Genomic DNA, 23,383 nt, shown 5'->3' with positions numbered 1-23,383 from the left:
GAAACTAATTAATTGGTATAATTTTCCCCTGTTGATGTCCCTGTTGTCACAACACTGTGTTGTGAGGTCAAAACACAGACAGTAATTCTGCCTAATTGTTCTAATTGTACTAATCAATATGGGCATGTAAAAATGCTCGGATGACATCGGTGAATACACACATCAGGGGTGACAAGATCCTGATAGCTGATCCTACCCTTCCCACAGCCGGTCATCATATCTAAAAATCACCATGTTAAAACAAAAAGTAAATAAGACTTTAAGTATGAGATTGCATGGTTATAACTGTACATTTAAGCAGTTCAAAACACTGCATGATTAATAGCACTTCTTTACAGGCTCTTATCAATATACTGTTGCTTTACTTTACAGCTGTATAATGTGTTCTTCAGTTCAAACTTTACTCTCTGGCTGCTACTGTCTAGACACTAGGACACCCAAAACCTGTGCATGTGGATCTAAAAACGTCCAGTTCCTCATGTGCACTGGCTCCAGCTCAGCACCCAGCGCAATTCGTTAGGGGTTGAAAGTAATGACCCATGACCGGGAGGTGTTTTAACATGCGGTTTGTAAATCAATATAACATTAAAAGGAACTACTTGTATGTCTCTCACAACTCTCCAGCTCATGTTTTATAGGCTTTGTGGTGTTTAGAGCTATAGCTAACCTCTTAGGTAAAGCTGTAAGCTGCACAGATAAAAAGGATTGTGTGAACTTTTTCCAGATTTGATTTCACTTTGTGCAACTGGATATTATCAGCCAGTGATGCCATTATACAAAGAAAAAAAGACTGTGTGTTGTGCCACAACACGCTGGAAGTATCTTGAGAAATGTCCCACTCTGCCCTGATCCTGAGGTCTTGTCCCAGTGATTTTGTATCCTCAGCCTTTAAGGGATGAGATCACATCTGTCTCTGGTCACTATTTACACGCTTTTTCACCATAAAGTACTCCGAGTCACACATGCACGCCCGGACAAACACACACACACATCCTCCTTCTATCTCATGTCTAATTCAAACCTGCCTTATGAGTCCCCTGACAGATCCACACAGAGTCAGCTCAACACATGCACACAGACATTCAATCACGGGAAAGCAGTGCAGGCAACATATAAATCCATCTAGTAAAGCATCTTCCAGACCGTTCCCAATGCGAATGAGATGTCCCAAAGCCGTATGCTATTATCAGGCCTCTGCAAAGGCAAGAATGTGATCTATGCCCCCCTAATTGTTGCAGGGGGAGGCTTTATAAGTACATTGTGGATAGGCTAAAAGCACAAATCAATCCTACGGCTTGTAATTTGCTTATAAATTCCCACTTTCTGTTTTATTTTCCTGGATGGTAATCACAGTTGCTTTGTTAGCCAAGAATACCTAGATTGACATTGTATGTGGAATATGCAATCACTGCCAAATAGCATATTTTGCAAAAGACAATGCAACCCTAAAGAATTAGTTACAAGTTCTGTTTGATCTCTGCCTGAATGGCTGTCAATCATGTCTTAGATTTCCCTCTCTACCCCTCTTTCTTACTGTCAATATAAAGTCTGAACAATCTTTGGCAGGTCTGATGTCCGTGTCTGCTCTCTGCAATAGCTGTTTAGCCATGTCCGACATCTGTGGCTCCCCACAGTCAGGGTGAATGTCAGGCTGAATAATGCACCAGGGTGAGGCACACGCTTCTCTACTCTGCCTCTTCTGGTTTCTCAATCTGTGACGTGCTTGGACGTGCAACAAACATTTCATGACAACACCTCAAAATGTACACTGGGACGCAAAATGCACACTACTGGCTGTAATTACTTAAAGTGGCTACAATACATTTTTTGTGTAGAAAATGGGTCACAGGCCTTCTTGTATGTGAAAGAGTCACTTGTACCCAACCCCGCAGTTCCCCTCAGCTCTGTGGAGCATTTTAGCATCTTTGCACTCATTGTTTTGGTTTTGGGGGTTCTAATGGGTTCTGAAATTGCATTTCAGCCATTGCGACTTTTGCTCTTCACACAGACTGTTTTCCTGCATGCAACCAAAGCCCACTTAAACATGATTCAATACTAGTCGGACAACAAACGGAAACAGACCACTTCCGATCCCCAAATCTTGTCCCATTGCCCACAGATTCTGCATTCATGCTCATATCTGTTTCTAGATATTAGGTGTTCAGAAACATGACTCCAAATGAATGATAAAGTTGCTGGGTTTTCTATCATGTTCACCTTATCAACTTGAAGGGTAATAATATTTTAGAGTTGTGTTTACAGTTTGTTTTCATGCCTCAATGCGGCAAAAAAAGTTGTTGTTGTAAAAGAAAATGTAGCTCAACTTTGGGGCAGAATGTTTAAAAGGAAAACATATTTCTAAATTTGACAACAATCCATAACTTAATCAAATAAATAAGATCTGTAGATTTTCAGTCCCACAGCCTGATCAGAGTAAAGAAAACACCATTTTGAACTAAATGAGTCTGTTTGCTGCCATTAATCCTTCAGACAGAATTAACATAAGACCAGGGGTGGGAGTTTCTTACACAAACTCTGATGCCATGTTGGTGCCTCTGTCAGTGTGGAAGAATAATCTCCGTCCTTCCCTCCACCACAGGCTGCTGACCCCTAGCTCACCCCTGGGGCAGAGGCTGGGGTGTTAATGTTCACCCTCACCAGGGTCGCACCCAGCATGTTTATTTTATGACACGGGAGAAGGGACCTCAGAAGGGAGTGTGGCCTCAGCACATTGACCCCCAAACCCATTAGAAAGGAGGCTACTGAGCTATAAAGTCCCTTTCGTATACCTTATTGAGTTATGTAGTTACACTGGCCTGTGCTGATGCTGTAAAAGGAATGCTCCCATGACTGTTCAGATGAACAAAAGTCACTCAGTTTTACAATGCTAAACAAAACTAGTTTACTGGACTATATTCAAATACAAAAGATTGCTTCAAAATACCCTATAAAAGAAGCTGTTGTAGTACATTTGCCCACAGATTTTGGCATGACAATGCTTCAGAATTAAACTCAGTGTTTACCTTTACATTGTAGACTCATTTCAGTTCACTTCATTTTAATACAATTCAAATCTGTATTGCTCGTTATGGGAAATTTGGTTTGCAAGCTGAGTTTAAAAAAACACAACAAACCACCACATTTCACACTATGCAAATGTGCACCAAAGGCAGTAGAGGCTGCTGAGGTATGCACCAGTGCTGTTTTGCATTTGTCGTCATGCTGTAAGAATAAATAAATTGACATTTGCTCAAAGCCTCCAGTAGCAGTCCGTATACTTTTCTTTCACAAAAGCATCAACATCATCAGAGTTCCCGTTGTGGCAAAATGTACGCGTAAATGCACATTTGCATTTGTTTGAACATGAATGTTAAGAGTGTGTGTGTGTGTGTGTGTGTGTGTGTGTCTGTGTGTGTGTGTGTGTGTGTGTGTGTGTGGCAGTATTGTGCACGAATCACTCAGGAGAGAATCCGTCGGCCACATTTCCAATTCCGCTCAATTTCAGCAAGAATCTCAGTAATCCTGCTGAAGAGCCGCAGTTCTCCCACAGTGACATCCCATAATGGCACTAACACCAGAGTGGTGGGCACCCAGTTACGACTCCCAGGCTCCATTCGGTGCACGTTCCCAATCCCCCAACCTGTCTGTATGCAAACAGAGCCCCCTCAGAGGAGAACACTGATCTGGCAGCCTTTCACTGAGCCCTGTGTAGACATATTTAATGCCTCAATAACCACTGCTTAAGACAGAGTGATGAACGCCAGGGGCTTTCATTACCACGAGAAGTTTATCCGTGTGTGTGTGTGAGAGAGAGAGAGATAGAGAGAGAGAGAAAGAGAGAGAGAGAGACTACAGTATGTACCTAAATAAGTGTCCCACTGTCATTTACCCTTCGGGAATGTCAAGCTGCTGTTGTTTTAAAGAAAATGCATATGGCACCGCCTCTGTTGCATCGGGAGCATGTTGTGGTTTGCTGATTTTTTTCTCATGAATTAACACAGCTAACCTATTGGAGAGGCCACTAATCTGTCTTTCAGCACTACAAATTTATTTTGTGCTTTACATTGTAAAGCTTGTAGACAGCAGAGATGTAAGAATGTGTAAAACACAAGGTTATTTAGGACAAATGCCAGGTGATAATAAAATAAAAAATAGAAGCAGTTACTAAATACTATTATTTTGTATAGGACTTTTTAAACCTTGTTTCCATGTGCCTATCAGTGTCTGGGAGGTGCAGAGGCAGCTGGAGAGCAGGGTAAATACAGTCAGGACTGTGTCACAGCATCCGCACCACAGCTTATTGGTTCCTCACATATGTACACACTCTAAGACAATGCAGGAGCATACCCACAGGTACAGTACATGCACACAAACAAATATGGATTGATATGCATGTGACGTTTTGAAAAGCAGGGGAAGATATAATGGGAATCCATATTTCTTACAGGGCAAATTGGAATGTTGTGTTATGACTTATATTTATGTTATAAAGAAAACTGTTAGCATTTAGACACAAATTGTTCTAACTCATTAGCTTAATTTATAGGCAGTTTCTGTTTTTTTTTTTCACTTTGGCAATTATGACACCCAAGAGGAAAGTCTCTCTCTCCCCAGACACTCATCACCCAGAGAGAGAGAGAGAGAGAGAGAGAGAGAGAGAGAGAGAGAGAGAGAGAGAGAGAGAGATCATGGAAGGATCAATTTGTCTGCACAGGAAACTGTGTAATGTTAATCACAACTTTAATTTGGGCTGAATTAGCATTTTGATGAACTTGCGAAGCTGACTCGTGTACTCCAAGCACCTTCAAACGCAGCACACACAGAGGAAATGGCAGTGTGGTTAATTAACGCTCGCACACAGCAGATGGGCTCAGTGAAGGGCCCTGACAGAAAGAGACACAGAGAGCGAAAATTGATGGGAAAGAGTCACTGTTAATAGGAGAAAAATAACACAATACAACATTTCCAACCATCACTCTCCAAAGAAAGTGGCTGGTTCAAAACCAACAGCTAAAGAAGGCGGGGAGTACTAAATAATATTTCTGTCTTTTAAGGGAAAAAAAACAACACCAAAAGTCCGTAATAACTTGCAGAAAACACAACTGGCAAATCTTGGTCAAACATGCAGCCTGTTTACATATGCCCCACCGTTTCAATCTCGGAGCACAGAGTGTAACCCAACATGGTGCCTCAGTCTCATTGCTTTTTCACTCGCTCTGTAAAATCTTTTACTAACACATTTAAATCGACTGTTTTTCATCTCTCTTTCCTTTTTTTAACATCTTCTAGCCATTTCCACAATATCAGCTGAATGATCCTTACAGTCTCTTCTCCTCCACATATAGACACTATATCTCTCCCACCATTCAAATTCCCAGTATGTATGATCTCACATCTAATCAGGTTATTTGAATCTGTATTGGCGATGTATTAGTCCACGGTGAAATTATTGTGAGCGTATAAGAGAGGAGATATGAGAGAAAGAGAAAGTGAAGGAGATGTTATAAATACAGAGGTGGATCAACATTGCAGTGTGGGCCCACCAACAATTTAAACTACTGTACATAACCAATGTAGATGGAAGACCTTTTTGAAAGGATAACATTTTGATTTGTTTTCTAGGAGTGTAATGTTTTCATGGCAACTTTTCAAAGAACCTCAAACCTTTGGTGAGAAGTTATGTTATTGTTGTATGGTACTGTAGTTTGGAGCAGGGACTGTCCTTGTTGACACATTCAGGAAAAGCCTGCAATGCTTTTTGGTGGCCCATTTTCAAATGTCAGCTCTCAAATCAAATTATCAGAAAGCACTTCTGATGAAATATTTACGTAGCGAAGTCTGTGTATCACCCTGAGTAACTAGTAAGTGTGTTTACAGGTCTTGAGGAGTGCTACTGTATATGTGAATAAAGGTGTATGAAGCATTTTGTGGGAGCTGCAAAAGAAATGTGTGATAAATTACCTAAAGTGATGTCACTTGGGTCAGTGACGGTTGGGTCTACAGATTGCAAGTTTGAAAATGAAAAATAATCGGGGTTGTGGACTTAGAAAGAAGTGATCTTACCAGACTTCTGTAGCTTGCTCCTCATCTCTGCTTGAAGCTAGCGGCTCGAGGCTATATTAGCCACTACTAGCATAACACACCAGAATCTGCGACCCAACTTTCGGCGGTCGAGTTGCATTGTGGGTTATGTAGGCGCCGGGTTTTCACAAGGAACATAAATGCGTGGAATACAAAAGATGATATCTCTGCTGCATCAATTTTTATCCTTTTTTAAACTGTCAATTTGGAGGGACGGGTATCTCAAAACCTTAATACAATAAAAAACTATCTAGTCTTAAACTAGTTTTATGTCCTCAGGTTTCTGCTTTTGTTTGATTTGAGCTCACCAAAGTAAATTCATATCAGTTACATTGAAAAGACAATGAGCAAAAGAAGAGAATCAAGTACTGAACCTTGACTCTTCAATCTATCTGCTTGACTGGATGCCACTAGAGGTAATTGTGAGAACATGTGCTTTTTTTTTAAAGCCTTTAAGTGCCTTGCTCAAGGGCACCATGCTCAATCACTGACCCAGATCATTAAAACAGAAACTCATTATGAGAGCTCATTAGAGGAAATGATGCACCATGTTCCTCATTGAGCACTACTGACACATTCATCCTCTCACCTCCTTCCCACCTTTTCCTTGAATCCTTTCCCTAAATAACCTTCACTAACCTGCCCTTTTTTCATGCTGGGGAGAATATCAGGCCTGGCTTCCCACAGAGAAGCGTGATTTGTAAAAACACAATAAAAATGGAAAGACGGGTGAGACTCGGGTGGCGAGGGAAGGGAGGGGTTGGAAGGACAGCAAAGCAAGCTCCCCTGTTGTGGCAGCCTGTGGTGGGGCATTAACAGGATGTCCGGGTATGGTAAATCTTCTACCAGCCGCTTAAAACTCACAAAGGTTGTTTTTTTAACATAGCTTTTCTGTGCGTTTTGTCGTTCCGTCCACACACAAACAGTGTTTTAGGTCACTTTAAACAGAGCTTTTGGAAAACTCTGGCCAGGGCTTTTAGAAACGCTGTTTGTGTGTTGTCGTGTAGATAGGGTTTTTGGCTTAATGTCAGAGTGTGCGCCGTATATCTACTTTGTGAGGTGACATTTCTTGCAATGGCAGACGTGGCCAAAATAGTACTGGTAACAGTATATATATATATATATATATATATATATATATATATATATATATATATCACCGCCTGTTGGCTTGGCATGCTCTTCAAAGTGCTTCAATTGTGACCCCTTTCTTGGTCGCAGAGGGATTTTGGGTTTTCACGTTGATGTAGATTTTTCTAAACAGTGCATGTGTGGACTGGAGAACAAACGAAGGAAAACCCCTGTTCTTAAAAATACACGTGTACGTGTGGACTAAGTCTTCCCAATCCCTGACAGACTGTCAGTCACTGCAGAGGGGGAACAAATGATAGCAAGCTTAAACTTAAACTTGATTAAAGATTACAGTTATTAATAATAATATTTAGTTGTGCATGTGAATAGACATAAAAAGAGGTTTAGAGGACTGAATGTGACAGGAGAGTTGGTTGTTTTTAAAGAAGTATGGAATTCAAATAATTTGCACGGAAAAGGATCTGCGAAGTGAACAAACCGTGGTGACCTTTGACCTATGGGTGTGTCGTGTAAAACATAGGAAGGAAATGAGATCCAGTGATGAGGGATTCGTCACAGAGAGATATGTCAAGTAGATCCGAGCATGTGTTAGCTTCAAAGACTTCAGATTATAATCATCAGATGTGAAGGATGAAGTAACATTTTGTTTGCTTTAAAGGGAAAACCTGAGAACCAGTCAGCATCTGGGGCTGTCCCCTAATTGCCAATCTGTTGTTTTTATTTGTCAGAAATGAGAAAATAGTAGAAGGGTATATCCTTGTAGGGCTAATTTTGAGTCTAGTAGTTATTGCTCCATCTCTCTCTCTCTCTCTCTCTCTCTCTCTCTCTCTCTCTCTCACACACACACACACACACACACACACACACACAAGGAGACAGAGAGAGATATCTATTCCCAGGCAGCAGGAGAATCTCCAATTATGGCAGGATGCAGCTTCAATTTAAGGGCTAATTATGTGCGTAATGAGCTCACCGCCATGCGTCCGCGCCCCCGTCACCGCGCCCGCTGCTCTAACCACCCCCTCCTCCTCCTCCATCTGAGCACCCGGTACCTAATTAAAAAACTACATGCGCAGCGGCGCTCTCATCTGATTCAAACCATGGAAATTAATCCTCAGATAAACGTGTTTTCACGGCACCAAACTATTGCATGAGCCATAGAAACGGGCGCACTGCTCTCTCAGGCGGGAGAAAACTGTTTAGCATTCTATTTATTTTTTTAAGAAAACCCCAGGTCCGAAATAGCTCAGAACAAACCGGGGTGAGTTGATAAAGGGTACATTTGATAAGAGAGAAAATTAGAAATGCATCAAGTCAGTGGTTTCCATACGCAAAAAAAATCATGCAACCTCAACATTTCAATTTCAAATTTAAAGTTTAAGCATAAACGCAACGCACTTAAGAGCATGTAGACCTACTTCTACTTTAATAGATTCTCAATGTTTAGGAATAACCAACAACAAATCCATTACATGCTGAGAAATTCTGAACCGAAAAGGTTCTAAATGCAGAGAAAGGCAATCCACAAAAAAACAAGTGAAATATTTAGTGTAGTCACTAAAACAGATCCATGCTTTGGTCGGATCTACAGTTCAGTATAAACAGACCCTATACAGTATATTAAAAGCATTGCTATGAGGGGGGAATTTAAGGCCTATTTATTAGATGACTAACAGCAGCAGCACGAGTAGAACATCAACAGATGTTTTTCTTCCCGTAGGCTAACATCCGTTTAGTTATTTATTCCTCTGCTGTGTTTTTATTACTAGAAACGTCACCAAACTTGCACCCGTTTTCCGTATTTCAACACATATTTGAGGAAATGCATTGCAGCGAATAAATTAAAAATACTTTCGTCCTGCATAGGCTACACATTAGGCTATGACACTTTCCATTTCGGTCAAAAAAACTCATATGAAATGTGAGGAAACTGATAAAAATTGTTTGATGATTATCTGAATTAATTGTGGTAACAAATGGTTTATTTTTCTCTGGAATAAAGAAGATTTATATTTTAGTCTGGATATTTTCCTTAAAATAATCACCAGCAAAAGGTCTTTGTTGTTTTTATTGAGCCCAGAACATTCCCTTGCTGTGCTATTTTTGCTGATTTATCTATTTATTTCAGCTTGATCAGTGTTCCTAACGCTAATGACAAAAACACAACAAGATCACATCTAAACTCACTTCGGGCACGGACAAGTGCCGAGCCTTGCCCTACCAAGTTGACGCCCACGGTAAGACTCCAATCACGAAATGACTTTCAGCTTTTCCATCCAATCAGAGCGAGGTGGGCACACGGTGGGCGGGTCCCGAGCAGCTCCAGAGAGGGATAGTGAGATAGTTGAGGAGAAGAGGCTTGTTGGGCACGAATGCCACTCGTTGCGCGTCCTTATAATTTGGAGAGGTGTATGCAGCGCACGGTCCGTTCAACTTTCCAGGTGGAAATCCAGGAGGAGCAGAGACCAAACTTAACTGGGACGACTGGTGAACCCGGATCAGGACAGGTGAAATTCCCAGCAGGCTGCCTGTAAGGCCACAGTATCGATTCAGATGTAGGGAAATATACAGTGTATCTCAGCGCGGGTAGGAATAATGTAAATAAATCTGTCTCAACAATTCGGTCATCTTATACTGGATGTTAAATGTTATTTTCTTAAAACGAGTGAGAAAAAAAATTGGCCAGCGAGGTGAGATTATGTCCCAGTTGTTGTTTTTTTTCCAACGCAGCTGCACACGTTTCAGGAACTGTGCTGGAGCAAATTACATTTCCTCGAAACTACTGCAGTGATCAACAACATGATGCTGTGTTTCATCATTCCTGAAGCAACAGAAAATGCAGAATTATTTCACCTCATTGGCAGAAGTCTATTAAAGGCTGCTTGGTGGCTAAAGTGACTTGAGATGGACATGTTTGCAGTGTGGCCCTCACCACATTTTGAAATTGTTTTTTGACCAATGGGTGAGCTTGTTTCATGAAAGTAAAACCTTGTTTAATAGTTAGGCTACATATATTTATATCTTCATAAAATTAAATTACTCAGGGAATTGTTAGTGGTCTTTTATTGCACTAGTTCTTTTTTTTCTTTTTTTGCTGATGTAATTGTTATTATATATTATATTATTATATTCATATTGTGGTAACTGTTGCTGCCTTTCGTCGTGATGAATGTCAAGGTTATAGTCTTCTTCAATAAATCAGACTTTTGTTTTGATATATGCTTGATGTGTAAACGTTGTTATGATATGCAGGCCTGCATCAGGCTTACATCAAAACAACACACGAGACAGTTACATCATGTCCGGTTTTAGCGTGAACGTGAGCCTCTGCAGATCAACATGCAATGATGCTTTAATATTTCTTCCTGTGTGTGTTTTGCAGGTCATGGATGAGATTCCGCGGCAGCACCTTTACGGTTTAACTACAACCAGTTGAAGTATCACTGCCCGCCATCAGGAGTACCAGGGATATTCACATTTCTTTTTGGAATCAACTGTTTACATTAAAACTCCACATTTTGTTTAGTTGATAAAAATCTGCAATGAAAAGGAGTCAAAGTGGAGAGGAATCAGCGAAACTGCTGATTTGAATGCCCACCCTCTCAGACAAGGAAGGATACAGTGAAAAGGAGCCGAAATGAAGGAGAAATCCAAAACGGCCGCAAGGACTAGACGGGAAAAGGAGAACAGTGAATTTTATGAACTGGCCAAAATGTTGCCTTTACCGTCGGCCATCACCTCTCAACTGGACAAAGCCTCCATAATAAGACTGACAACGAGTTACCTGAAGATGAGAATTGTTTTCCCTCAGGGTGAGCGAAATAGTCAACAAACAAACGATATCATGGATAAAAGGCAGAATATAGGCTAATATATCATATTATATTATATTAATATTAAATCAATATTCCAGTAATCAATATAATTCTGTTATAATTTAGTAATCCCACGATAATTTGTTTTAGTTGAGACGTGTAAATACTATTATTAATAATAATAATAATATCAGGAATCAGTTACTATTTACAATAGAAAAAAAAATGAAATTCAAGTAGGATACTGTTAATATACCCACGCTCACAGACCAAGGTTGAGCCATAAAGAAATAGTATAGGAACATTACAGTCATTTCCCCCTAAACTGCAGGGATTCTTTCCAAATGGATTATGGTCGTTTTTAATTCAGTGTGTCTAAAGGAGACGATCTGCCACCATCTTTTATACGGGTCTCTGCAGGCTTCTTTGACTGCGTGACTGAGAACAAGACTTGCCAATTATTTTTTAAAAAAGGCCCTGCAAGGCTTCTAATTACCTAAAGTCATGTAAGCAGGAGGCACACAGAATCTTACACAGCCTCTATTGTATAAGACAAATGCTACTAATGATCTGCCATGAAATCTAACCAGAAGCCCACTTTTCTGCTGCTATATAGTAACAGACATATTGATATTTTGCTGTAATAACATGTAACATAAAAGTATGTAAGGCAGACTAAAATTACTTTTTAAATCTAGTCTATAGAAAAAAAAAAACATTTTATTCGTCGTATTTTTTTATATTATGTACCCATCCGGCCAAAAACATTTTTTCTTGTTGTAGGTCCTTTTTCTACATCCTCTCATCTGGTGGGGTTGATATTAAACTACTAGGCTACTACTATGTCCGACAGAGGAGACCGTTTTTTATTTCCATTTACAGCAGCACCTAATTTATTGATGATACCCGAGCTCCATGAGAGCTTCATGAGACTGAATGAATATCAATGAGTAGCACTAGCTACTTGCTTCACTTACACTGAAAACAGTGGCCTAAACTGAGGGATTTACTGGACCAAAAGAAAATCTAAAATATGGACAAATTGGTGGATTCATGTAAGGAGGCATTCAAATTCTGCATTTTTACAATAAGTATCATGATGAATTAAAATATCATCCTGTTATATAAGTGATGTCATCCCTCCAAATTGAATGTCTACATTGCAGTTGTGACAAGAGGCACATCGCCTGCGCATCTTGTAAACACCAACAGATTAACGAGGTTCATGTCTGCAGCCTGTACAACATGTGGCAGGCACTGTAAATGCTTTAACACTAAATAGACCTTTTTAACAGGCACGCCTCTGGCTTGAGGGTGTGTGTGTGTGTGTGTGTGTGTGTGTGTGTGTGTGTGTGTGTGTGTGTGTGTGTGTGTGTGTGTGTGTGTTTGTGTCCGGCCTTTTTCAGTGGTCTAAATTTAATAATAATAATAATAATAATAATAATAATGTAGATTTATATAACCAATTACAAAATATGGCGTTGTATTTCTTCATTATCGATAAATATATATATTTATATTTATATATATATATATATATATATATATATATATATATATATAATAAACACTTCTGCGTCTTCTCCATTTCATCATAATGTCACACAGCAGACAAACAGCATTTTTTCACACTCTCCAGGTTTGGGTGAGGCTTGGGGTCATACAAGTCGAACAAGATCTTTGGACAATATTGGACGAGAGCTGGGATCTCATTTGCTGCAGGTATATTAGTAGTAGTATATTACCAGCACAATTAACTGTTAATTATCTGCAAGAAAGGAATATGGTCGTGTCAAATCATTTTCAGAGGTATCAGGCTAACTGTGGCGTGTCGTTTTTTTGCAGACGTTGGACGGATTCATCTTTGTTGTGGCTCCAGATGGGAAAATAATGTACATTTCAGAAACAGCGTCGGTCCATTTAGGACTGTCTCAGGTCCGTTTGTACAATCATATTTATTTAATTTATTTATTTAAGATATGTTTTATGCATTTCTAGTACTTTCTCATATTTTCTGACAGTGTTTTGCAAATTAAATCATCATAGTCCATCACAGTCTTTACCTGTTAATTACATGAGTTATTCTCAACAGGTAGAGTTGACTGGGAACAGTATTTATGAATACGTACATCCTGCCGACCACGACGAGATGACAGCTGTGCTGACGCCACATCAGCCATATCACTCACATTTCGTCCAAGGTAAAATACATTTCCTCTCTGAAGCTTCCCAAATATATCTCGTCTATTTGCAATTAAATTGGAAATTACTGCACTGTCTAGAATGAGCAGATATCGATTGTAATGCAACGGATGTGTCAATAACACAGATGCAAATATAGTCTGCACCAATGCGTGTCTTCGTATTCCTGCATTTTGCAACAGTAAAATCGCTTTATATGTTTCCATGCACCTATTTAATTTTTATGTTACAGAAATAATGCATTTATTTTGTTATTATTAGGCTATATTATTATTAAAATGCAAAAACGTCATAGTGATCTCGGAAACTGTTTTTAAATACGCACACGTAGCGTCAGCTCTTTCCCCCATTCTGTGATAGGTTCTGAGTTGACTCTTATTTTATAATTGCCCTTATAAATGTTAAAAAATGTTTTTCCTTCAGAATATGAAGCAGAGCGCTCTTTCTTTTTGCGGATGAAATGTGTGCTGGCAAAAAGAAACGCAGGCCTCACCAGTGGTGGATACAAGGTAAGCAATTAGGTCTCTGTCTATGGTCACTGGTCTATGGTATTTAATTAACTATTAATTGCAATAGAGTAATTCAATAATTTAGCCTAATGAAAGAAAAACAATATTTTCTTTATTTTTATCTAAGAAAATGTAATATAGTATTCCTGTAATGCCATAAGGACTTCAGCACATAGGTATTTTAATATCCTTTTGCATTTCTATAAAATTGTATTTCAATAATAATTATTTATTTCTGTTCAGTAGTATATACATTATGCAGTATTAATCGTGCTATATACACTTCTGTTTAAAGGGACATTTCAGGATTTTCTTATCTACATTTAATTCTTATTTTAGCTTCTCTCACTGTCTATCTTGCTCCACCACAGGTGATCCATTGCAGTGGCTACCTGAAGATCCGTCAGTACAGTTTAGACATGTCTCCTTTTGAGGGCTGCTACCAGAACGTGGGTTTGGTGGCTGTGGGTCACTCCCTGCCTCCCAGCGCTGTGACCGAGATCAAACTGCACAGCAACATGTTTATGTTCAGAGCCAGTTTGGACATGAAGCTCATCTTCCTGGACTCCAGGTACACAACCAGTTTGCTGTATATGATATTAATTATTTCTCTTGAGGCGTTTTCTTTCTAATCCAGTGTTCTTGATTTTGTGCGGGCTTACTGTAAAGCACATACATTTTTCATTAGGAGGGTTCAAATAGTTCCCCAATTAACTACTACAATTCTTGCCTGTAAAACACAAGCAAAACAAGACAAATCTGAAGTATCCCTGGATCACTCTGCATATTAAATACAACTGGTTAATTCCTCTCCAGGGTGGCAGAGCTGACAGGTTATGAGCCCCAGGACCTGATAGAGAAAACCCTGTACCATCATGTCCACAGCTGTGACATCTTCCACCTCCGCTGTGCACACCACCTCTGTGAGTTACAAACCTGCACTATTATGCTTTCACAACAGGCTGGCTGACCTTCTTTTGTCACAGTAACTGCTCAGGCAACACACACACATACACACACACACACACACACACACACACACACACACACACACACATGGTTAAGTATGTTAATCTCTGTCTTCTCCCTGATTCTTTTATCTCCTTCAGTGCTTGTAAAAGGCCAAGTTACTACTAAGTATTATCGTTTCCTGGCCAAGCACGGTGGCTGGGTCTGGGTCCAGAGTTACGCCACAATCGTCCACAACAGCCGGTCCTCAAGACCTCACTGTATAGTCAGCGTCAACTATGTCCTCACGTAAGTCTCACTTATATTCCCATCCTAAAATCAGAGAGAAACTTTTCTTAAGAGAACTACTTTTAAGCAACAGATTGATTTAAGAATAAAAAACAAGATATTCTTAATACTTTCTTGAGGCCTTTATTCATGATAAAGGTATCACTCAAGCATTTCATTGGGTTGGATTATTTCATTTGTAATTAGGAATCATGCATTCAGATGTTAAGTTGTTACAATTAACGAATTTTGGAGTGAAATCCCTAAAATCACAGCTCCATAAACATGATAACACAAGGTTTAAAGGGCTATGCTGGGCTAAAAGCAGCTGCATTTTAATGGTGTTTGCAGAGGGAGGAGCATCGATTATTTAACTAGATCAAGTAAATTCATATCATACACTCTTATGATCCATGCTTGAAACTCACTCTATGATATGATGGGTCTTTGTCTCTTGGACAAATCTGTCTCTTTATCCCTCTGTAGCCTCTGAGTACAAATCCACCAAATACTGCGGCTGCAGGGCTCAGGCAGTTGTGTGTTATGAGAGCACACAACACACTAAGGCCCTTTGAGACAGCAAGACAAACATCAGGGTTCAAACCCATCAAAAAAGCTCTACTGTCACCATCGATCTGCAGTCTAAGGAAAGCAAAATCGATCAAACCGTGAACTAGGAATCAATATCTCATAGCTGTAGCACATGTTGGATTTTCCTTGTTAAGTTTGGTTGATCCACATGTGGCTTTCTGTGTGTGTGTGTGTGTGTGTGTGTGTGTGTGTGTGTGTGTGTGTGTGTGTGTGTGTGTGTGTGTGTGTGTGTGTGTGTGTGCGTGTATAACAGGGTGTTTGTGTGAATGACTGTAGGTGCATTGCATGCATATGGCTGCACTTCACGTATTGATTTCTCCAATGCAGCAAAGGAGAAAACAAAAAGTAACTACATTAAATGACAGCGAATGTCCAATCACATAATTAGCTCTAACACAAAAGTATCCAAGAGCTCACATAAAACAAGAGTACAAAAAAAGCAGCTCCATAAAAAAAAAAAAAAAGAAATTCAATCACCTTGCCCCAGCAGCGTTTTAACCCAACAAGAATCCATTTATAAATCATGTTTGGAGGTTGGCTGGTGGCGAATTTCAGACATGAGGTGCTCTGACATTGACCCTGAGGTGGAATTCGGCTAACACAGCTGAGTTTGCACAAAGGCCCAACATTATTGGCTCAGACATAAGTCATCCAGGGCACAGATAGGATGCAGAACCAGCCACCGCAACTATACCTGCAAGAGCAAATAACACTCACACTGTGTACTGGCTATCCAAACACAGCCTTTCCCCGAAGGTGTTGTACATAAAGAATGGGTCATATTTAGAGTCATATTAAAGAGGCTGGCTGTGCAGGGTCAGGGATGGGCCACAGGGTTTAAAATGCCAGGCAGCTGCTATTACATACTGTTGATGTGATAAGTTAAGAATAGGCTCATGTTTGCTGAACACTTGACACAGGAGCCTTTTCACTCCCTCGACAGCGACACTTGAGTTCAGCCACAGGACAGTGGGTTAAAATGTCAAAGATGGTGCACAAGGTGCATGCACATATACAGGTAAAAATAAGCTTGCATTATACAAAAAACAGATGCTTGCAGAGGACTGCCAGTGCAGAGATAATACGTGCACATGCATGTGTCTGTGTGTGCACATTTACTCATGATTTATTTCTGGCAGGATTCTGGCAATGCTTGTACAGCGGAAAACAATGATTAACTTTCTTCATGGTGTCTATTTTTTTCTTAGAAGTGGGAGTACTTAATCTTTTGAACTTATCTTAAATGTTTTCACTTTTCATAGACCTCACATTACTTATGGTGCAAAACGTGTTTGTAAAATAAGTCTGTGTAGTTATCTACGTTCAATATTGGCCACGACGTTTGCTGCAGGCTAATTACTGATAATGTCACTTGGTGCAACACTACCACCAAAACTGTATAAGAAATAAAGAAGATTGTTTGGGGGGAAACGCTGGCCTAAAGATTTGAGAAGCTCTGAATTGATTGGGTAAACCTGGTGGGAAGGTGAACAAGTAATCACCTCTCAACAAAACATTAAAAGTGTCCTTGAGCAAGGCATTAAACCATCAACACTAAAATGAAGCAATGCATACATTTTAAAGGGGCAGTATGTAACATTTAGAACATCAAAACATTTTCTATGTAAAGTTATAGTGGAGCAATGGTGTCCTGAGCAGAGAATGAAGTCCCTTTGATATCCGGTCCAGCCATGTGTGCATGTGGCTGTGAAAAAAATGTAGGCATTTCACAAATTGGGGAACGGTCTCTTAGAGCGGTGTGGAGGCAATCCCAGCCCCTCTGTTTTTTTCAGTATTTAGAGTACAGCTGAGACTGATGGGAATGTCATTCATTTTGCAGGTATGTTGATTATAAACCAAAGTATTGGACAAATTAAGATTTTGACCTGCTGGGGGCGCTAGGCCTAAATGAAAAGTCAGGGTATTGCCAAAGTTAATAGAATTTATCTTGAGGGGGACATTACTGTTTGTACCATATTCCAGGCAATCCATCCAATAGCTGTAGAGATATTTCAGTCTCGACCAAAGTGTTGGACTGACCAACATTGCCATTCCTGGAGTCGCTAGAATGGCAAAAAAAGTCACAACCTGGATAAATATGGGTTCAAACTTTTATTTTATCTCTAACATATATTTTGGTTGTGTCAAAAGGGATACTGAGTACAAGGGAATGCAGCTGTCTTTGGACCAAATGAGCCCCACCAAGCCAGCCTTCCCCTACGCTGACAGTCACAGCGAAGACAGGAAGAGCACCAAGTCACGTCTGACCCAGGCGAAGGCCAAAGCCAGAGTGTCACCCTACCCACAGGTTATAAACAGCCTGATACAGCTAAATCCAGAAAGGAGACTCAAGGTTCACAAACTCTCAAAACTGTGATTTTCTTGTTTCTGTCAGCAGTTTTCAGCTTTCAATCCAGAGCGTTCAGAGTCAGACCAAGACAGCCAGTGGGGAGGCAGCCCGCTGACAGACTCTGCATCTCCTCAGCTGCTGGATCCCGGCGAGGCTGCGGAGGCATCTTGTGCTTACCGACTGTATCCAGATTCAGGCTCCCTGTGCTACGGCCTGGGTCTATCAGAGGACGATCTCCCCCATGCCCAAACACATCCTCACACCACCACCTGTGACCGCGTGCGATGCCAGAGCGGCCGCTACTTCCTCGGAACCCCCCAGTCAGGAAGAGAAGTGTGGTGGGACGCCACGCGCTCTGTGCTCTCGCTGCCAAAATCTTCCACCGACAACAGCGAGGGCTACGAAATCACATCCTACCATGGAGCCATTCACGGTGAGGTGTTAGGGTTGAGACCACAACCATCTGTCTCTGAAAATAGCACTGGCCTAACTTCTTATGGTAGCTGTTTTCCAAATGTTATTATGGGACATGCTAAGTTGTTTACGCCGTTTCTTGCCAGTGTGCCGATTGCTACCATCTGTTCAAAAATTGCCTGCAATTGAAAGCCAAGTTATTTCACATTTCACATCCTCACACAGGGAAACAACCCCCACTGTGCTTCTGCCAAGACATTCAGTCTAACAGACCATGGTTCTATAGTCATTTGAAGCAGAACGTCACACATTACACAGGCAATGTGTGGTTTTTGCAACTGACACAAAATATGAGAAGTATAGGATACAGATCATGTTGTGAGTAGTTTTCTCACACTTAGAAAAGGCAGACAAAAAGGATCAAATTACTTATTAACATACTGCAGTCATTGATTTCACTGGTTTGAAATGTGGTCATTGAACTCTCCTCACAGGACGGGGCCACTGGGATGAAGACAGTGTAGTGAGTTCACCTGATGGAGGCGGGTCCACCAGTGATTCAGGTGAGCGTTATCATGGTGACCACTTCCGGGCAACCCCTCGAGAGCCCAGCAAGATGGAGACCCTGATCCGAGCCACGCAGCAGATGATCAAAGAGGAAGAGAGCCGCCTGCAGCAACACAAGGCGCCGCTGGATGTCTCAGGCCTCGCCAAAGCCCACAGCCCGTGCTTCACCTCCTCGCTATCGCACCACTCCCAGCTCACCATGCCCAGCGTGGTGTGCCGTGGCCCGGGAGCCCCCAGCATCGACCTCCCCTCTGAACGTCTCCATCATCGGGACAGCGTCAAAGTGCTCGGTCCACACGACAATGACGAAAACACAACCAGTCCAGCCTCTCTGTCTCGTCTCAGCAGCCCCAGCTCTGATGGGATCCCCAGGTCTGGGCTCTCCCTCACCAAAGACTACATGCAGACAGATCTGTCCCCCCACCCTCCACAGCCCCAGGGGAGCCCGCTGCTCTATCAGGCCCAGGAGAGGCAATCACTGGACAGGCAAGCAGCCTATGCTTTGACTGGATACTCCCTGGAGCACCTGTATGACCCGGAGAACCTGCGGAGTTACTCGGGCCTGGCCTGTGGAGGAGTCCAGTATGATGTGGCGTCCCATATGAGGATGCAGGCCGAGCAGATGCAGGGACACAAGGCCACCTCAGTTATCATAACCAACGGGAGCTGACGATATCTGGTGCAGATAGGTCCTGTTCTAAGGTGGTGGTGCTTTACGCACCTGCAAACACCGACCAGGTGCTTGATACAAACGGCCAGACAATAGAAAAAATGAATAAAAAAAAAAGGTACCTGCACTGGGTTGATGCGCCCTTGGTGGCTCATGCACAATTTGTGTTTGTCAGCCTTTGTATCATACCATTATCTTTTCTATATCATCGGAGGATGATTTGAACTACTGTCCAAGAACTGACGTTTGGTCTGCCACTTCCCAGAGCGGAGGTTTGCTCCATTAGTTAGGAATATAGTGTTATTTTAATGGTGAAGTAAATTCCCTGCCCTGCAAAGGCGACCTAAGTTTTGAGTCTGGTTAAACATCAAGCCAGTGTGCCTTACGCACCATTGGCCATGTGAGTTAATCTGTCCCGGACACTATTTCCAAAGGCAGTACGAAAATGTGTTGTTCCATTGCCCCTTCACCTGAAAACTCCATTGCGCAGAGAATAATGTTTGACACAAGAAGTGCAACATGGGAAAGGCGAGAGTTTCACTATTGTAAGATGTCAATGTTTCCTGTTATTTATTTGTCGGTGGGCTGTTTTCTCTATGTGCCATTTTTTCTGTCCAAGTAGAGTCTTTATTGGTCGCATCAAATTTGTTTTGGTGTTTGGATTACACCAACATTAGATTAAAAAATTAAATGAAGTGGAAAAACAGAAAGAAAAAATGCTTCTGATATGTAAAAGTGTAAAATATGCAGGTCAACTTTAAACTGTTTAAATGTAAAATGCCCTTACTTAGAGCGCAAAGAGAGAGCGCAAAACACAAAAACACATTTGTAATCTCCCCATGCCCTCTAAATATAGGCATTGCATGCATTGACTTAAGTTGTGGCTGAAACTGAAATATTATTTACATATCAGAGTACAATTTTTCCTGTTTTTTTACCTCACTTAACTGTTACCCAAGTTATTAGCATATGTAGAGTATGCTTTTAAATCCCTAAATCCTGCTCCACATGCAATTGTTCTCAAAGAAAACCATTTGTTTTAGTTTTTTGTTATAACAAATATAACAAATATAATTGAAACAGACTTAATAAGAATGTGTTTAATGTCTTTAGGTTCTTATTTAATTTATGCTGTAAATATCATCTCACAATGAACTTTTGAACAAGAAGTGACAAGATTATTTATTAATTGGTTTTAAAGTCTTGAATCTGAATACAGTTGCAAACCAACAACTTTTGTCTGTGTTGATTTTTGTCGCACAAATCTTATCTGTAAAAAAAAGTGCTTTGAATGAATAAGCTCACACTGCTGCCTCAGAAAAACTCCATAACAATTTTAGACATATTGTAGATAAATTTAGCTGCCGTTCATTCATCGTGAACAACCAGGACAGCTTTGTACAATGCATTTTGAGATGTATAGATATAGATATAAATACTAAGTTAATGAGTTCATTTTTATTTCTGTGTAATGACAAGTATTTGGCCCATCCCCAGACACTTAGCTATTTATCAAACATAAAAAAATAACATGATATAGATATAGATAAAATAAATATTTTTAAAAATACATCAGAGCTTTGAAGTTGATGGCCATGTGTTTTTTTGTGAGTTTCATTGTAATTTTCTTTGTAAAAAGATAAGTCTGAAACCTTAAAGAATAGGTGTGGTGTCATACTCTATTTTTCTTATTGTCAACAAATCCTATGAAAAACAACCAACAATGCAAAGATGTAAATCTGGGTCACAAATGTATTGTTTCAATTTTGAAAAAAGCTAAATAATTTCCTAAAACAGCTGGACACTGTAGTTTTTATCAAACTTTACTAGGCAAGGAGTAAGTAGTGTATTTCCTGGGGACTATTTTCAGTTGCGGATTTATACATGATTGGTGCTCTAGTGAGTATTTACACCAGGAGGGCGGTGGATTGACTCAAATTACAAACTAACCATGTTCATCGTAACGAAGGAACATGCCACCCAGTGCAATGATGTGGCTCATTGATGTGTTTTTAAAAAGTTACTACAACTATGGAGCTCTATGGCACAGAAAGCTATATCAGGCTTTTCAATACACAGATAATACTTTGTTCTTGGTTTTGGTCTTTTCATGGGATTTGTTGATAATAATTAAAATATAAATAAATATAGAATATCAAAAGACTCATTCTTTGATTTTTCTTTAGATGTACCCAACAACAATTAAAGGAGGGCATTATGACAAACATCTAGTCCAAAGCCCTCATACAAGTCATTACAACAGCAAACTGCTTGTGTGACAACCAAGCTGTCACGTTTTAAATGCACTTGCGGCAGCACGTTCCTGCTGTTCGAAGCAGTTGAACTTGCACGTTTAGCCGCTCTGACCTCTGCTCAAAGGCAATTTCTCTGCCATGTATTTTAATATATGCAAGTTATTCACATGTAGCTGGAGAGCTGGCCTGCCTGGCTGTCTGAGCTGAGTGGAACCTGGACACAGTCTGGGCCTGGATGCAGAGCTCCCATCAGTCAACGCTGACACGACTATGTGATGGTCTGCCAGATATCACTGCTGCTGTCATTCCAGGAGGTAGAACAACTACAAAACTTCGTACCAAGGTTTAGGAAGGGTGTGTATGAGTGAATGAGTGTGTGATTATTGCTGAGATACTTCAATGACAAGACAGTTTTTTTTTCTTCTAAACATTGGGGCTTTTGCCTGATGTGCCCTCAAGGCTTTCACATGTAGAGTCGGCTACAAATGCAGCCAAACACTGGGCCTTTTGCCCAGACTTTGTACACTTGCATACACCCCTCCACCCAAAATCCTCTTTCTACCTCAGTCCTATAGAAAGAAACAGGCAATTACAGAGCCTCAGAAGGGAAAATGAACAATTTTCTCACAGATTTTGAGAAAACCTGATCTTACAGAATAGCAGAGAAGGATAAAGCAATCAGATGCAATACCAATATATAAATACTCCATTACAGTAAAAGTCCTGCATTAAAAATGATACCTAAGTAAAATTAATATACTAAGTATAGCTATACTGCATAATGAGCACTTTTACTTTTGACACTTAAAGGATATTTTACTGATGATACTTACATAAACTTATATTATTATATGCATTATTGCATTATATTATTGATGAAATATTGTGAAAGCAGCATTTTAATGCTGTTGCTGGTCAAGGTGGAGCAAAATGTAAACTACTTCATACACCGTTAGTTTTTTTAATCTATATTAGATTACCATATTTTATAAATTGATTATATGTTTTGTATGCTAAATCTGTACCACTCACCTTTATGTCACCCTTTATAAAGGCTTTGTAATTGATGGTTTTATCAATGATAAATAAATAATTCATAAATGTTATACACATCAGTTAAGCCATGAATTAGAATACCGTCTGGGTTGCCAGGTTGTAAAAAATGTCGTAGCAACTATAGTTGTCAGACAAATAAAGTGGAGTAATACAATACCTCCCTTTGAAATGTTGAAGTATCATAATATGGAAATGCTCAAGTAAAGTAGAAGTACTTCAAAATTGTATTCAAGTACAGTACTTGTTACTTTCGATCACTGCCAAATACTTAAAACAAGGAGTTTGCAGAGAACACATTAGAGACATCTCCTAAAATGTATGTATATTTAAATTATGTAGGAGTGATTTAAGTTGCTGGAGAATAGCAGATGTTGGGACTACAATCAAATCAAGCAGCAATAAAACAAAGGATCTTATGATGTCATTGCAAGAACGGCTGTGTTATGTAAATTACTTCCTTACTCTCACCCCTCATAATGAACCACAGTGCTACAGAATTAAAGCATTTGCAGTTAATTTAACTACCATGCTACTGCAAAATAAAA

At 40.2% G+C, this 23,383-nt stretch overlaps 1 protein-coding gene across 2 annotated transcripts; it reads left to right on the top strand.

The window, feature by feature from the left end:
• The first annotated feature begins 9,542 nt into the window (after window positions 1-9,542).
• On the top strand, window positions 9,543-19,629 carry LOC116066498 (single-minded homolog 1-like). 2 transcript variants are annotated; one of them, XM_035995529.1, is made up of 12 exons: window positions 9,543-9,680; window positions 10,556-10,985; window positions 12,628-12,710; window positions 12,834-12,923; window positions 13,081-13,189; window positions 13,614-13,699; window positions 14,071-14,270; window positions 14,516-14,622; window positions 14,809-14,956; window positions 17,678-17,834; window positions 17,922-18,309; window positions 18,785-19,629. In XM_035995529.1, exons 2-12 carry the CDS (start codon window positions 10,811-10,813, stop codon window positions 19,525-19,527), a joined length of 2,286 nt encoding a protein of 761 aa, XP_035851422.1. In that variant the 5' UTR covers window positions 9,543-9,680; window positions 10,556-10,810; the 3' UTR covers window positions 19,528-19,629. The 2 variants fall into 2 exon arrangements, with proteins under 2 accessions (XP_035851422.1, XP_031178469.2); XM_031322609.2 differs by having other exon boundaries at window positions 17,925-18,309; window positions 18,785-19,527.
• The last annotated feature ends 3,754 nt before the right edge of the window (window positions 19,630-23,383 follow it).

This window comes from Sander lucioperca, chromosome 19, assembly GCF_008315115.2.
Source record: "Sander lucioperca isolate FBNREF2018 chromosome 19, SLUC_FBN_1.2, whole genome shotgun sequence".
NCBI lineage: Eukaryota > Metazoa > Chordata > Actinopteri > Perciformes > Percidae > Sander > Sander lucioperca.
This window is presented reverse-complemented; position numbering and strand designations above follow the sequence as displayed.

Bases quoted from the DNA above. Each gene is read 5' to 3' on its own strand.
- LOC116066498 (XM_035995529.1), top strand. From the start codon at position 10,811: ATGAAGGAGAAATCCAAAACGGCCGCAAGGACTAGACGGGAAAAGGAG. The intron at 10,986-12,627 runs GTGAGCGAAATA...CACACTCTCCAG, and splicing joins GAGAATTGTTTTCCCTCAGG to GTTTGGGTGAGGCTTGGGGT. The intron at 14,271-14,515 runs GTACACAACCAG...ATTCCTCTCCAG, and splicing joins CTCATCTTCCTGGACTCCAG to GGTGGCAGAGCTGACAGGTT.